This window comes from Chlorocebus sabaeus, chromosome 7 (assembly GCF_047675955.1).
Source record: "Chlorocebus sabaeus isolate Y175 chromosome 7, mChlSab1.0.hap1, whole genome shotgun sequence".
NCBI classification, from domain to species: Eukaryota; Metazoa; Chordata; class Mammalia; order Primates; family Cercopithecidae; genus Chlorocebus; species Chlorocebus sabaeus.
Window position 1 is genome coordinate 114,399,458 of NC_132910.1, and position 14,886 is coordinate 114,414,343.

At 37.3% G+C, this 14,886-nt stretch overlaps 1 protein-coding gene across 8 annotated transcripts in view; it reads right to left on the reverse strand.

The window, feature by feature from the left end:
- Positions 1-14,886, reverse strand: part of MARCHF1 (membrane associated ring-CH-type finger 1) — an 816,252-nt gene that overhangs the window by 73,654 nt on the left and 727,712 nt on the right. For 7 of the 8 annotated variants that reach the window (XM_073017705.1, XM_073017701.1, XM_073017703.1 and 4 more), the window contains 2 exons: positions 14,358-14,437; positions 13,313-14,080 (listed from right to left, as the gene is read on the reverse strand). In XM_073017705.1, coding sequence (XP_072873806.1) covers positions 13,313-14,080; positions 14,358-14,437 — 848 coding nt within the window. The remainder of the gene's footprint in view (positions 1-13,312; positions 14,081-14,357; positions 14,438-14,886) is intronic. The other variant, XM_037986973.2, reaches the window with a different exon arrangement.

Below are 14,886 nucleotides of genomic sequence, written 5' to 3' on the forward strand. Positions count from 1 at the left end.
TTACGGAACTGGAAGTTGTTCCGGATGAGTCAGTGAGTGATGGGCGAGTGGCTGTGAAGGTCTAGGACCTTACTGTACACTACTTTAGACTTTATAAACCCTGTACACTTGGATATACTCAATTTATAAAAAATATTTTTCTTCTTTCAGTAATAAGTTCACCTTAACTTACTTCAACTTTTTTATTTTATAAACTTTTTAATGTTTTTAAACTTTTTGACTCTTTTGTCATAACACTTAGCTTAAAACAGAAATAAATTGTTTAGCTGTTGAAAAAATTTACTTTCTTTCTATTTTTATTTCACAAGCTTTTTCTATTTAAAAATTTTTTGGCTGGGCGTGGTGGCTCATGCCTGTAATCCCAGCACTTTGGGAGGCTGAGGCAGGTGGATCGCCTGAGGTCAGGAGTTCAGGACCAGCCTGGTCCACATGACGAAACCCCATCTCTACTAAAAATACAAGAAATTAGCTGGGCGTGGTGGCGGGCGCCTGTTACCCCAGCTACTTGTGAGGCTGAAGCAGGGAGAATCACTTGAACCCAGGAGGTGGAGGTTGCAGTGAGCTGAGACCGTGCCACTGTACTCCAGCCTGGGCAACAGAGCGAGACTCTGTCTCAAAAAAATTTTATATATATATTTAATTTTACTTTTAAAGCTTTTAAAATTAAAAACAAAGACAAAAACATACACATTAGCCTAGGCCTACACATATATGCAGTCTGTCCTTGATCAAAACACACATACTGCACACACAATATACACATATACACACAAACACATATGTGCGTATTTAGTATGTCAAATAATTTTTTAACAGAAGCTCAGCAAACACAAATGCTCACCTCCTTTATTTTGCTTTGTGTTTTTACTGTCCTTTCACAGATTTGTTAGGTTCCTTTTCCCTAAAGCCCTCTACCTATCCCCATGCACAGTGAACACACTCTATTGCAATTGATTGTTTTATTATCTGTATTCTCTACTTCAGTGGTTTCCAAACTTTTCCATGCATCAGACTCACATGGAGGGTCAGTTAAAACCTAGATGGCTAGGTTCCCCTCCCAGTATTTCTGATTCAATAGGTCTGGATTGGGGCCTCATAATTTGCATGTTTAAAAACTTCCGAGGTGATTTTGATGCTACTAGTCCAGGGACTCTACTTAGAGAATCATAGATTTAGAGCTTCCCCGGCAAAGTGTCATTTGAAAATGAATTGCAATTTTCTATACCAATGAGAAATCTGAGGTCATTCCAAGATGAAGGCTGTTGAAAGCTACTGTATTTTCTACTTCCATCAATAAGTGTGTCAAGTTTGAGAACTATTGTCCTATATTTTAGATGGCTTCAGGAGCTGAAGGAAAATAAACTTGTACCAGTTGCTAGCCCCCAGCTTTCTTTTTGGGTATGTCTTAATTATAAGAGACACACTCAAGCAGACCTCCTGTTCCATATATATTTTTGCTATACACACACACACACACACACACACACACACATCTTCTGGGCATCAATTTGTTCACCTCAGATTAGGCTAAAAATCAGTGGTTCTCAGCTTTCGGTTGCTCATTAAAATTATCTGGCATGCTTTTAAAAATGTACCCATGCTGAAGCACCACTTCCAAGCCATCTGAAGGGAATCCTAGCAGCATTAAAAAAAAATTCCCAGGTGAGTGTAACATGCAGCCTAGGTTGAGAACCACTTGGTGAGATGTCGTCTCTGGGCTTTTCTAGCTCTAACTGGTGGAGTTTTGAGACTGTGGAATGCTTATTGGAACAAGGAGTCCTCTGATGTGCGGGACATTTTGACAGTATATATGGCTTCTATTTCATTCTGGTAATGATTATTTTTTCCTTATTCCTCTTTTTTTTTTCTCCATTGTGACCCTCTTACTGTGTGGCAAAACATTTTAATTTGGTTACACCCCCAGAGAGTCATGATCTAATTTAGATAAAAGAGTTTCTAAAATAAAGACATCAGAATTTGTTAAAGTGGGCCTCAGAGGGGCCGAATAAGAACAAGCTGGTAAAAATCAGGCAGAACATGGAGAGGTTTTGATTAGCACTTGTTGGGTAACCTTCAGGGAAAGAAGAAAGTTCTCAGTTTAACGTCGACACTAAAATCTATTGCTAAACACAGACACTTCTGAATTATGACATCTTCAGTTCTGCATAAACCTGAAAGTGAATGAAGGAGAACTAACATGCTCCTGGAGTGCTTGTGTCTGACAGAGGTGGGAAGGAGGATACTGTGCTGTGTGTAGGGCTGTCAGGGTGCTAAGAGCAAAAGACAACTCGTCGAGGTCTCTGCAGGGGCATTTTAATTTCTGAACCAAATTAGATACTGGTATTTAAATTTACCTACTTAAATACCAACTGCAGAAGATCTGAAATAAATATACAACTACTTTGCAATAGTTATAGGGAAGATGATAACCTAACTGTGGTAATTAGAAATGGAGAAAATGTTCAAGCTACATATAAATTCTCAGCTATATATCCTGATTCGGTAGCAACAAACACTGTTCCCAGTATTCATGTTTATACACACAATGTTTATTTTCAGTTTGTATAAATGTATAGGGGATCTAAATTTAATGCACATACAATAGTTTTAAAAATGAATTGTATGTGTGAGAAAAGAGAGAAGGTGTTGCTTTTTTTTTTTTAAGACAGAGGAGGAATTTCATATTGCTAAACAGATACAAATTCATTAAAGGAAGCACATAGTTCAATGTAACTGTAATTCTGGACACATATTGTTCTTAAATTAAGAAGTAGATAAACTCTATCTAATTCATAATCCTTCCTCTTCAATATTTTGCACTTCTATACGATTGGATATTCAACAAACTAGAAATTATCAAGGAAAAGATAAATGGAGCACAATATAGCTTCATAACATGTAAATACTGACCCATATATGAATGAGCATCATACTTCTATCTATTTTTGCTAGAAATTTTCTGTGATTAGAAAATTCCTGGTTGATATTCAAATCTACTTTAATATGGTTTTTTAAGCAAGGAAATGTCTATTTTTCTTAGTTTCTATCTAAAGGCACCACTTGTTAAATAATTGGCCTTCAGAATACATGCTATTTCTAAAAATTGGAGTGACATGTTTAGCTAAATTAGAAACTAATTAATCAATCCATTTGGTTTTGGTCATGCAAGATAATTTTCCAGTCAAGATAATCAGTATTATTGATGATACTATCATTTCATCCCTGGAAAGATTATCTCCCAAACTGAAAACAACTAGAAAAAAAAAAACCTGCTAAGAACAAGGCATATCTTTAAAATATATAAAGAAAAGACAAAATGCCATTTCTACAATTTTTTCAAGTTGTTTTTCATAAGTTGTGTGTGTGTCAGTGTCTTAATTCATTTTTTATCCATTCAAAGTACAAATTACTGAGCTAAAATGCTGTATAAAATAATACTAAACATGTATAACATAAAATGTGGTGTCATAAACAATTTTTCTCCTCTTTGTTGGAGAAATGCTTACTCTGTAAAGCACAGTAGCATAGGGTATATCTGAATATCTACTGACAACTGCAATGATAAAAAGTATTCATATCAAGGAAATAAATTAGTTTGAAAACATTGGATTATGCTAGTAATGTATTCATTTGCAAAGCACATACCATTTCTCTCATTTTATGATCCTATAAATAAAGAGAGAGTCATTTTACCTTTTTCAAGTCTGACCACTCCAAGTAGAAAGAAAAGTTGGAAGCAAGATGTCCTGACTCTACGTTGAGTAGTCCCAAGGAACTCAGCTTTGGCAGGTTACCAACAAAGTTCACACCTAGATTTCCTACCAACTCAGATTTTATTAAAATCAACAGGAGCATGGTTAGTCTTTGTTCTGACAAGACTTAGCAAAACAAAGGCAAAAACATGAGAGAATAAATCTGAACTTTCTTAAGAGTCTGTTACCTCTTAGAAATGAATGCTTCATTCGGTTGCTTAGTGTAACCTTTCTCACCTGAATACTGAAGACTGAACAGCTTATCTTTCACCTGTAGAATAGACTTTGACAATAGAATGTCAGTCTCATTTTTGTACAGAAAAAATAATAGGGAGAAGTAACTGAATAAGTAACAAAAGCTGAAAAAAAATCTATTACTGAGTGAATATAAATCTGGGACCAACAGGTAGAAAACATGAGTCTGACTGATTAAATATTGGTTATTAAATATTAAATGTGACAAAGAACTTTCTCACATTTACAGACTCTGAAAAGAAAAAGGCTGCCCCAGGAAACACTATGTTCAAGGATGTGATAGATGATAACGTGTGCTACTGTTCCAAGGGTTTGCCAAGGGCCAATGGGAAAGTGACCTAGACGATATAAACTCAGTCTTCCCAATGACTAAATTGTCTGAAAGATTAAGGTGAAGGGAAGTATAATTTTTTTCTCTAAATAAATGTTGAGAGCAAAGCTACTCATTAAAATATAATTTTACTCAAAAATTTTCTTTATAATGCACTTTTTCTTAGTTATGAAATTTCAGGTTCATCTGAAGATACACACATGAAACTGGGGAAACAGGAAATCTAAATGTTTTATGATACCACTCCCCTAGATTCATGTTCAGCTGCCTTGCTTGGTTGTATCTGCATTTGAATGACGTATTGCAGAGGTAAATTACACTTCTTGCAGTTTGTGCTTCCATAAACCCTTAGTTACCAACCTCGACAGGGCTTTCACCCATGTTTATCTATCTTACTATGTTTAGTATTGCTGGACTTAGCAAAAACATACAGGATGTCCAGCCTAGTTAAATTTGAATTTCAGATAAACAATGAATACTTCTTTAGCATGAGTACGTCCCAATGATAAATTCTTTGTAGTTTATTTGAAACTTCACTGGATGTTTGATCTTGCAACCAACTCCCTTACTCTGAACAGATGACCTTAGAAGGCCATCAAATGGAAACATTTAAAATCTATAGACCTGCATATATCCACATTTTTAATTTTTCTCTTTTACTTCTATTGCAAAAAAAAAGTCATACCTATTTTCCCCTCCATGGCCAATCTTTCCACTTTAGGTCCTATACCTTCCTACCTTCTCTGTGGGAATTTAATAAAGAACTGAGCCTCTCAATTTTCCAAATCTTCAACGGCTCTCTGTTTGACTCAAGGGTCCCCTAAATTAAAAACAAAAATAAAAAAGGCCTCTGAATCTACCTCTCCCTCCACTTTTCATACTCTCTCTTTTCTTTACAGACTCCTCAGTTTCTGTCTGCCTTTTTGGCTGTTATGTTCCTTCCCTCCGTTGGCTTCTTTCCCCTTTCCGGGGAATATTAAATGCTGCTAGTTACAGAGTTCTTCAAGACCACATCTCAGTTTACAGAATTTTCATGGGGGATCTTGACAGTCACCACCTAGCTACTCAAGACTTCCTCATCTTAATCTAAATCAAGATCTCACCTCCGAACTCTAGACCTTGCCTATATCTCCCCCTGAATATCTCTCTTTGGATATTTGTCTTGCACCTCAAACTACCACGTCCCAAACTGAACTCATCCTCCCTTTTTAAATCTCTCTCTCAAACAATGTTCGCTCTTGTTAGTACATGGTGTGGTTACCTACCCAGTGTTCTAAATCAGAAACCTGAGAGTCAATTATATGTATGTAATTTGTGACCAAATCTTGCTTGATTTAGTTTCAAAAATTTTTAAAAATTCATCCACCTCTTTTTATTCTCACAGCCACTGTCCTCTCTTCCTTGGGACACAGTCATGGCTTTCTAATTGATTTCTTTTGTCTTTGGTCTTGCGTCCACCAATCTATTTTCCAACAGCAGCCTAAGTGATTTTCCAAAACACAAGTCTGATAGTGTCATCCTTTTGCTTTAAAGGCCTGCAGAAACTTTATTTTTGTTGTTAGAACAAAGTCCAAATTCTTAACTATGGTTGATAAGGAAATCCATGATTTGATTCCCCCACCTCCACTCCCTGGCTCTCTACTAGGCTACAATGAAATCCTTGTATACCATATCTCACTCATCTCCGGGTGTTCAGACATGCCATATCATTTTCCTGGAACAGGTTACCCCTTCCTCTTTGCTTGACTTACTCTTACTTCTCATTTGGATTTCTCCGTAGTTATTACTTCCTCAGGGAAATGCCCTAGTAGATGAAAGTTGTTCCTTTAGTTTCATTCACAGATTTTTTTTAACTTTTACCTGTTTAATTACTTGTCTTAGCAACTGAAATATAAGTACATAAACTATGACACCATTACTGTCTATTTCCAGCTTCTAAGACATTGTCTTGACAAAGAACGAATTAAAAAATAAATAGTTATTTGCTATATAAATGGATAAGCAAATGAAAACACAGATATGATGACAGAGCTAGAAGGGTTTGCTTTAGGCACAATTTCTTAATTAAAAAATGAGCTAATATCCAGAATCTACAAAGAACTTAAGCAAATTTACAAGAACAAACAAACAATCCTATCAAAAAGTGGGTGAAGGATATAAACAGATACTTCTCAAAATAAGAGATTTATGCAGCCAACAAACATGAAAAAAAGCTCATAATCACTGGTCATTAAAGAAATGCAAATCAAAACCACAATGAGATACCATCTCACACCAGTTAGAATGGCGATCATTAAAAAGTCAGGAAACAACAGATGCTGGAGAGGATGTGGAGAAATAGAAACACTTTTACACTGTTGGTGGGAGTGTAAATTAGTTCAAACATTGTGGAAGACAGTGTGGAGATTCCTCAAGGATTTAGAACCAGAAATACCATTTGACCCAGCAATCCCATTACTGGGTATATACCCAAAGGGTTATAAATCATTCTACTATCAAGACACATGAACATGTATGTTTATTGTAGCACTGTTCACAATAGCAAAGAGTTGGAACCAACCCAAATGCCCATCAATGAGAGACTGGGAAAAGAAAACGTGGCACATATGCACCATGGAATATTATGAAGCCATAAAAAAGGATGAGTTCATGTCCTTAGCAGGGACATGGATGAAGCTGGAAACCATCATTCTCAGCAAACTAACACAGGAACAGAAAACTAAACACCACATGTTCTCACTCATAAGTGGGAGCTGAACAATTAGAATACAAGGATAGAGAGGGGAACATCACACACCAGGGCCTGTTGCAGGGTGGGGGGCTAGGGGAGGGATGGCATTAGAAGAAATACTAATGTAGATGACAGGTTGATGGGTGTAGCAAACCACCATGGCACGTGTACACCTATGTAACAAACCTGCACGTTCTGCACATGTATCCCGGAACTTAAAGTATAATTTAAAAAATGAGAATATGCATAACATATATGAAAGCTATAGCATAATGGTACAAAGCATAACCTCAAATTCACCATCCAACCCAAGCTGGAGCTAGAACATTCCCAGGAGTTATCACTTACCTTTGGGCTTTTCCTCTTTTAAAGAAACCATTAGTGGAATTCAATGTTCCTTACTTATTTTACCCTGTAACACCAAATTCCCATTATTGTCTCCATGGTTTCTGCAAGTCTATGCTCTTAGCATTCACTGATTAGGAAGCTGTCCCAAAAGGTCTTTGAGCACTGCCTGAATTGTTCTGAGTATTGTGGAGGGCACAAAACAGATGTAAGACAGGACTCCTGTGCTCAAGGAACTTTTTCTATAGGGAAAAGAGAGCTAAAACACATAAAAGTAGAGAATATATGACACTGACTAGAAGAATTATGAGATTTCCAAGAAAGAAAAGATCACTGTGGACCAGACTGGCTTAGAAAACCTTTATAAAGGAGGATAAAAATGAAGTGCATATTGAAGCATGCCTAAATATGAGCCATTTGGAGACGAGGAGTGAGACATTTAAAAGGGAAAGAACTACATTTGGTGGTGGTGTAGTTGAGCATTACTGTTTTGTTTCACTTATTTTTCTTGCTCATAATTATTTTTTCACTTCTTCTGGTACTACTGCAGTTCTTTTTGCTGTTGAAATTTCCTTTTTCCAATTCATAAGATTTGGAGGGGTTGCCAATGGCTACATTTTAAATCCAGCTTTCCCATTCAAGAACTTGGTCCAAGCACAAAACCCCATGCTCCTGGTGACAGTGATTGACTCAAAGATGGGTATGTGACCCAGGGCAGGCTAATTTTATGCCTTCCCTGGGATTTCATGTGTAAGTGCTTGAAAAGAACATTTCTCTTTTCTGTTAGGCCACTGCTGATAAAACGTAAGCCTGAAGCTATGTCTGGCCAGACTATCTCTTCCCTCTTCTAAATATAGGAAATTTGCCTGCAGTTGGAGGAAATGACTCCTCACAGAGAAGGAGAGAGAGAGTGAGAGAACCACATTGTTTCTGGAGTTCCCGAAGCGATCTGTATACTTTGTTTTACTGTTCGTGTGGTTAACATACCCCTTTCTTGTTTAAGCTCATTTGAATTGATTTCTGTTGATTTTATCCCATTAGAAAAGTACTTAACAAAACAGCTAGTGGGCTAAAAAGTGGATGTGGTGGAGATGGAAAGTGTAGAGAAGGACTGGAATGGAACACTGGAATTGAGAAAGAAAGCACAGATCAGACACCAATATCCAGAGGAAGAAATGACAGTACTTTGTTGGAGACTGGACACATCCCATATGGAAGGAATAAGATCAAAAATGGAAAATCCAGGAAATTTGTGGACTCACTGATAGAAATGGAAGTAATTGAAATGAGGAAGTGGATTTGAATGGAAGCAATAACCAAACCATGACATTTGAGTTCCTGGCAGAGGTGGGACTTTGCCAGACTATGGTTTTGGTGACATAACCCATCCTATATTGGTCCAACAATGTGAAGTACAGGAATGGAACCTAGTCATGCTCTGTGTCATCATTCAAGGGAATATGATAAAAAACTACAGACATTCGGCTTTTTAAATACATTCTTTAGATTCTTTTCTCTCCTTTCTCTTCCTATCTAAAGCATGGGAATGATTTGTACCCTAGATTAGTGTTTCTCAAAGTGTGGTTCCTGCATCAGAAGCTTCAGAATCACCTGGGAACATCTTAAAAATACAAGTTCATGAGCCTCACCCCAGAGTAAGGGCATCAGAAACTCTAAGGGTGGGTCCAGGAATCTGCATTTTAACAAGCCCTCCAGTTGACACTGATGTTCACTAAAGTTTTAGAACTGCTGGTGTAGAGTTTTCTTTCCGTGTTGGCTCTATAGCAGGTGAGGCAATCCAACATACAGTGCTATGATTTTGCATCCTAAGAATTATTCCCTTAGAAAAGTACATTTTCCCTAAAGCTATTCATTCAAAAACTATGTGTTGAGAATGTGCTATCTGCCAGGCATTGTTCCAGGTACTTTGGATTTTGCAGTGAACAAATTTGACACCATTAATAATAATAATGCCTATATTTTAGCAATTAAAAGTTATGCTATGGAAGTGACTGCCAAGGGACCTGAGTGTTGGTTAGGAGGTCAGGAAGCTGTTCGTAAAGAAATGGCATTTAAACTGAGAAAGAACAGGAATTTCTCTGGAGAAGAGCCGAGGAGGTAAGGTAAAGCCGCTCTAGGTCCTGAAAGGGGTACGCCTGAATGCTTTCAGGGAATTGGAAACAGACCAACATGAAAAGGTCATGGTTAATCATGGGTGGTGGAGCTAGGGAGGCAGATCTGATGGAGTGATTAACAGGGACTTGTAAATATTAAAGATTTTGCACCTTCCACTGAGGGCAATTTACAGGCCACAAAAAAGTTTCAATCATGGGCTAACGTGATCTGATTCATGCTTGTTTACCTTTTTAATTAAATGCAATTCCTTTTTTAAAAAAGCAAATACTTTTCCACTGTACTGTGGAAATAACTGTAGGCATAATAGTATGATGAGTTAAATTCCCTCTAAGATATAATGGGCTGAGAGAGATACCTTCTCTGAAAAAGGCTGTGATGAAGGAGGGAAACAGAATAGAGTGTGCCTGTGGGGACCAGATGCCAGGAACAGAAAAGGAAGGCTTACGAACTTCTTTCTTTTTGTGGTTGTGGCTGAGACTGCTCCTGCTAGTCAGACATAAGACTGCATGCCTGAGAGTGCGAGTTCACAGGCAATTGCTGCTTCTCTCAGGGGTTACTGTTTTGCCTACATAGAAGACCCTGGTGCTGAGGCTGTATCCATTTCTAGAGATCATATGTATCTTTTCTCCTACACACGATCTTTTATAGTGATTAAATTCACTTTCCAGGCATCACTGCCACCTCCTTGAGAATAATTCCCAAATCTGTATGTCCTTCCTGACCTCGAATAGATTTTCAATGTTTAATATCTTTAGTATCCTGTGCTAACACATTGTGTTAAAAAATGCACACATGCCATTGTTTAGTGTCAGGCTGTGTAGAGTTCACTAATTATTGAAAAATTATACATGCCCAACTCTGACTGCTCTTCTGCAGTTCAAGAACCTGTCTCATATTGTCTGCTGGACAGCTGACCCTGGAATGTCATTGTAACCACAAATAGCTTGCCTGTAATTGAACTCACTATGTCTTTCCTAAATCAATTTGCCTCTGTCTTCTGCCTCTTTTCATTAACATCAACATTTACTGTTGTCCCAAGTTCCAAGATTTGGAGTCATCCTTGACTCCTCTCTATCTTAGGCTCTCACCAAATCCAAACTCTGAGATTGTCCCCATTCACTTGGTGGAATGCTAAATTGCCATTTGTTCTTCCCTTTCCGTATCCATTATTGTTCTAGTATTCTACTCAATACACAGGATACTTCCATCTCCTAAATCTAGGTTCCTTTATCAGAGACACTGGTGACTATACTGTATGTGTGACTTCATTAAGCCTATTTTATTTAGAAAAGGTCTTTCTGTATATATATACACATACATACATATATATACACACACACATACATATATATACACACACATACATATATATGTATGAATAAACAGCTCTGAATATGTAAGTTTTCTTCAAAATGTCTTATTTTAAAGAATTTTTTTTTATCAATGTATGCAAACTTTCCAATCTAGTCATATAAGTTCATGTAGAATTCATAAATTCAGGTGTCAGTATTCCATCCCTGTGGTGCTAATGGTATTTCCCTCACCTTGAGTTCTAACGTATATTTTTCTCAGCCCCAGTCCCTCTTTAGGGGTTTTCTAGATCATCCCAGATCTCAGCAAATCTTCTTTCTTCAAATCCTGCAGTATTCCTCTTTTTACATTCATCCTGTACTATCTTATACACTTTTTTTTTTTTTTTTTGAGTATGTGTTCAATCTCTGCCACTTAGATAATAAGCCACTTAAGGGAAGAATCAGGTCTTTTGCTACTTTGTATCCTCAGCATCTACTATAATATGCTGCCTGTAGCATTCGCTTAGTTGATATATTTTGATGGTAATCTCTAGCAGGCAATAATACCTATAGACTCATCTATCTCACTTTCATTAATAGAAGTCTAAGTTAAATATCCTGTCTGAAAATGTTTCTTCAGAGTAGTGCTTTTAAGTTAGGAGAACCAGTCATTATGACTTTAATTGCAAGCATTATTTTTCTCTCCAATTACCATTAATCCTACAACTAGCTTCTTCGACTGTCTTTCATTAGATTATGTTGGAAGCTAGATTTGGGGAATGACAACAGATGGTTGCAAGTGGGAAATTCTCCATTCAGACTAGAAAGAATGGTTTAGTCCATCCCCTAACTTTTCAGCAAAGATACATATAAACCATAATCAAAAGATTATGAGAAATTTACATTTATAGATAAATTACATGGTGACAGTTTCTTTGTAAATTTCCTTTAAGTCCTTTAGCACATTTCACATGGCCCTGTACAGTTGAGCCCTCTCCACTTCTCCATCCTTCTCTCTACCACCCATCCCCCCATTCACCACAACCTAGCTGCAACAGCAAGCTTTATGTTCCCTGAATTGCCAAGCTCCTTCCCACCTGCAGTGGCAGCCCCTGTTTGGATGGTCTTCCCTGCTTCTTTCCTGATCAGTTCCCATCATCCTTTGAGCCTTAGCCTGTTTGTCACTTACCAAAACTGGGAGTTTTTGTCTCATCTCCCACAGTAGGTTAAGTTTCCTTGCTATGTGCTTTCATAGTTCTTACCATGATTATAATTATATATCAACTGTAAATTAATTTGTTTTGGGTCTCTGTTCCACATTAAACTACAAGCTGCAAGATGTTAGAGACTATACAAATCTTATTCACTAAAATATTTTCAACCTCTAGAATAAAAGCCCAATGCATAATAGATGCTTGAATACATAAATGAATGAGGATTTTATGAATGACTATCCAATAAAACTTTCAGAGAAACAAACCATTCTTATATTATTCACATGTAGCATTTAATTCTTCTCATTCCTTCCCTGAATGGACATGAGCAGACTTCTCTGGGTCATGTAATTCACATGAACACGCATATATATTTTATGAAGTAACTTCTGCTTTTATAAAAACAAAGCAAAACATACCAAGTATTGCGCAGTGAAAATCTTCATTTGCTCCCTTACAGAATCTAAACAGCTTAAATGATTAGGTATCATATGAAAATGTAAAAATATATTGTTTTGTTTGAAATTGTTTCCTTTATGCACACTAGCATGAATATTCCTATAATTCTTTTTAGGTAAGGTTATTTTGAAAATGTATGCTGTTGGGTTAAAAAGAGCAAGAAAATTGTCTCATAGCTAAAAAATATCCACATGCTGAAACCTTTCAGTATATGTTTATCAGTAAAGTTAATGTGGTCCCCTTCCCTGCAGGCTCTTGCAACCCCACTGATATGTCCCTGACCTGTTTCTGTGTCCTTTGAGTCTTCAATTACCCTGCTGAGTCAGACAATTGGAGAACAAATTAAAGCCAACTGCAGAGAAGATTATTTTCTGATACAAAAATCTGACCTTAAAGAACTCAAGCCTTGAATATCTTTCTGTCAGGATGCCAGCAGTTCACCAAATTTGCATTGAAAAGTCTAACATTTCACACAGTCTCACTCTTAATTCCCCCACTATTACTGTCCTAACTAGAATGAGTGCAAGACTCACCTGAGTCGGCCCCCTTACCAGGATAAATCATTATTCAGTTAAAAGGAAGGGGATATCTAATTGCACTTGGTAACAGCTTTCAAACCCATGTTTGTATTTGCATTATTCTTTTCATACCCACCTTTTCTCCTTTTATATCCAATCAGAAAAAGAACAGTGTAAATAAATGTTAAAGTTTTGAGGGTAGGTGTCAAACATGCACCTAACTCAATGCAAAAAGAACCATATTTGGATGACATCAAGTCTTTCTCTATAGTGACTGACCTGCATACTTCTAAATTATCAGACCCATCGTCATAGGTGGCAGGAGGCTTCCGAACAGGGTTATTCACCTGGAGGCCTGCATCATTCATGTCGTTGCTGCCTTCTGGAACTCCCAGCATTTCAGTGCTGGAATCTGTTTCTGAAAATGTCTTCTTTATTATTTCATTTTTCCTAAGACTTTGCAAGAGCTGAGGATCTCTGTGGTGATATCTACCTTTGCTCTTCTCATGATTCCTTGAGGATCTCTTAATTTCAGAGGATCCTTGAGTCAGAGAAGTGCTGCATTCTTGGCACCCTGTACCTTTTCCTCTGCGGAGACTTAAAGAGCAGCTCTCACATTCGATCAGCTCTTGTTGCTCTTTACCTTTGGATCCCAGATCAACAAGCTCAATTCCATTAGGAGTGGAAGACCCAGCTAAGTTTTCACATGGCTTATTATTATTTCTCCTCCTTCTTCTTGACAGTCTGAATTTAACTTGGGCTCTTCTTTTTGCCTGAATCCAACGACTCTCATCTGTGGAAGATGAATCTGAAGAATCTGTGTAAAGCTCCCTCCATCTGGGGCTTGAGATTTGAAGGTGAAAGTCATTTTTTCTTCCTCTTACTTGTTCTTCTGCAGCATGCTCATATCTCTCAGAGGCTTTTCTCCTCCTCCTAGGTCTTTGTTTTACTGATTTCTTACCAGACTCCTTCCTAGCAGGGCTCAGCACCACGACAGGGGTGCAATACTCAAATGACTCTTCTGACATGTCATGCAAGATGGCAGATCTAGACAGAGCAGCAGGCAAAGGATGGGAAATGGGAATGGAGAGGAAAACCATGGAAAAACAGAGAGAGAGAATGATGAAAATGACAGCATGGACCAGAAGTAGATAAATAAAGAACAATTGAAGAAAATGAACTAAATGGAAAAAAAAATAGCCAGTATAAATTTTCTATGGACCATGTAAAGCAGAAGCAAGAGACACACATTCTCAGAACAAAAAACAAGAATACAAATACTGATCCAAAGAATATTGATTAAGAGAATTTGTTCAGCACTTACCTGCAGATGTCCTGAGTGGATGGACAGACAGACAACCTTGACTGGCTCCTGGGAGCTGTCCCTGTTGTTGGGCTGCTTGCCTGGAGAAACAAGTTAGATAATTTGGCATCTTGGTTAAGGTAATACATGGTTGATATCTTGCTTTTTTTCCACATATTTAAAAAATTACAACAAACGTGGCTGCTGGTCATGTTGCTTATAATGCAGAACAGAGAATATAGGAAGTTAGAGGTTCGTTTTGCAAAAGTAAAACTTATTTGAGGAACCTGGAACAGCTGAGACGCTGTGCTATTTCGCTGTTACTTCATTTACGAGAGAGGAAGATGATTCCACAAGTTTCTATTCTATTTACTGTAATCATTTGAGTGAAATAGCTCAATTTGCTTTGGAAACAAATGAACAATACTTAAAGATCCTATGACATAAGGACTAAAGAACGATTCTGTGACAAGGATATTAATAGTCTGAGGAGTCTAATCAAATAGCTATTAGGTTGTTAGATACTTTCTGAAGCTAACATCAAGGCCCC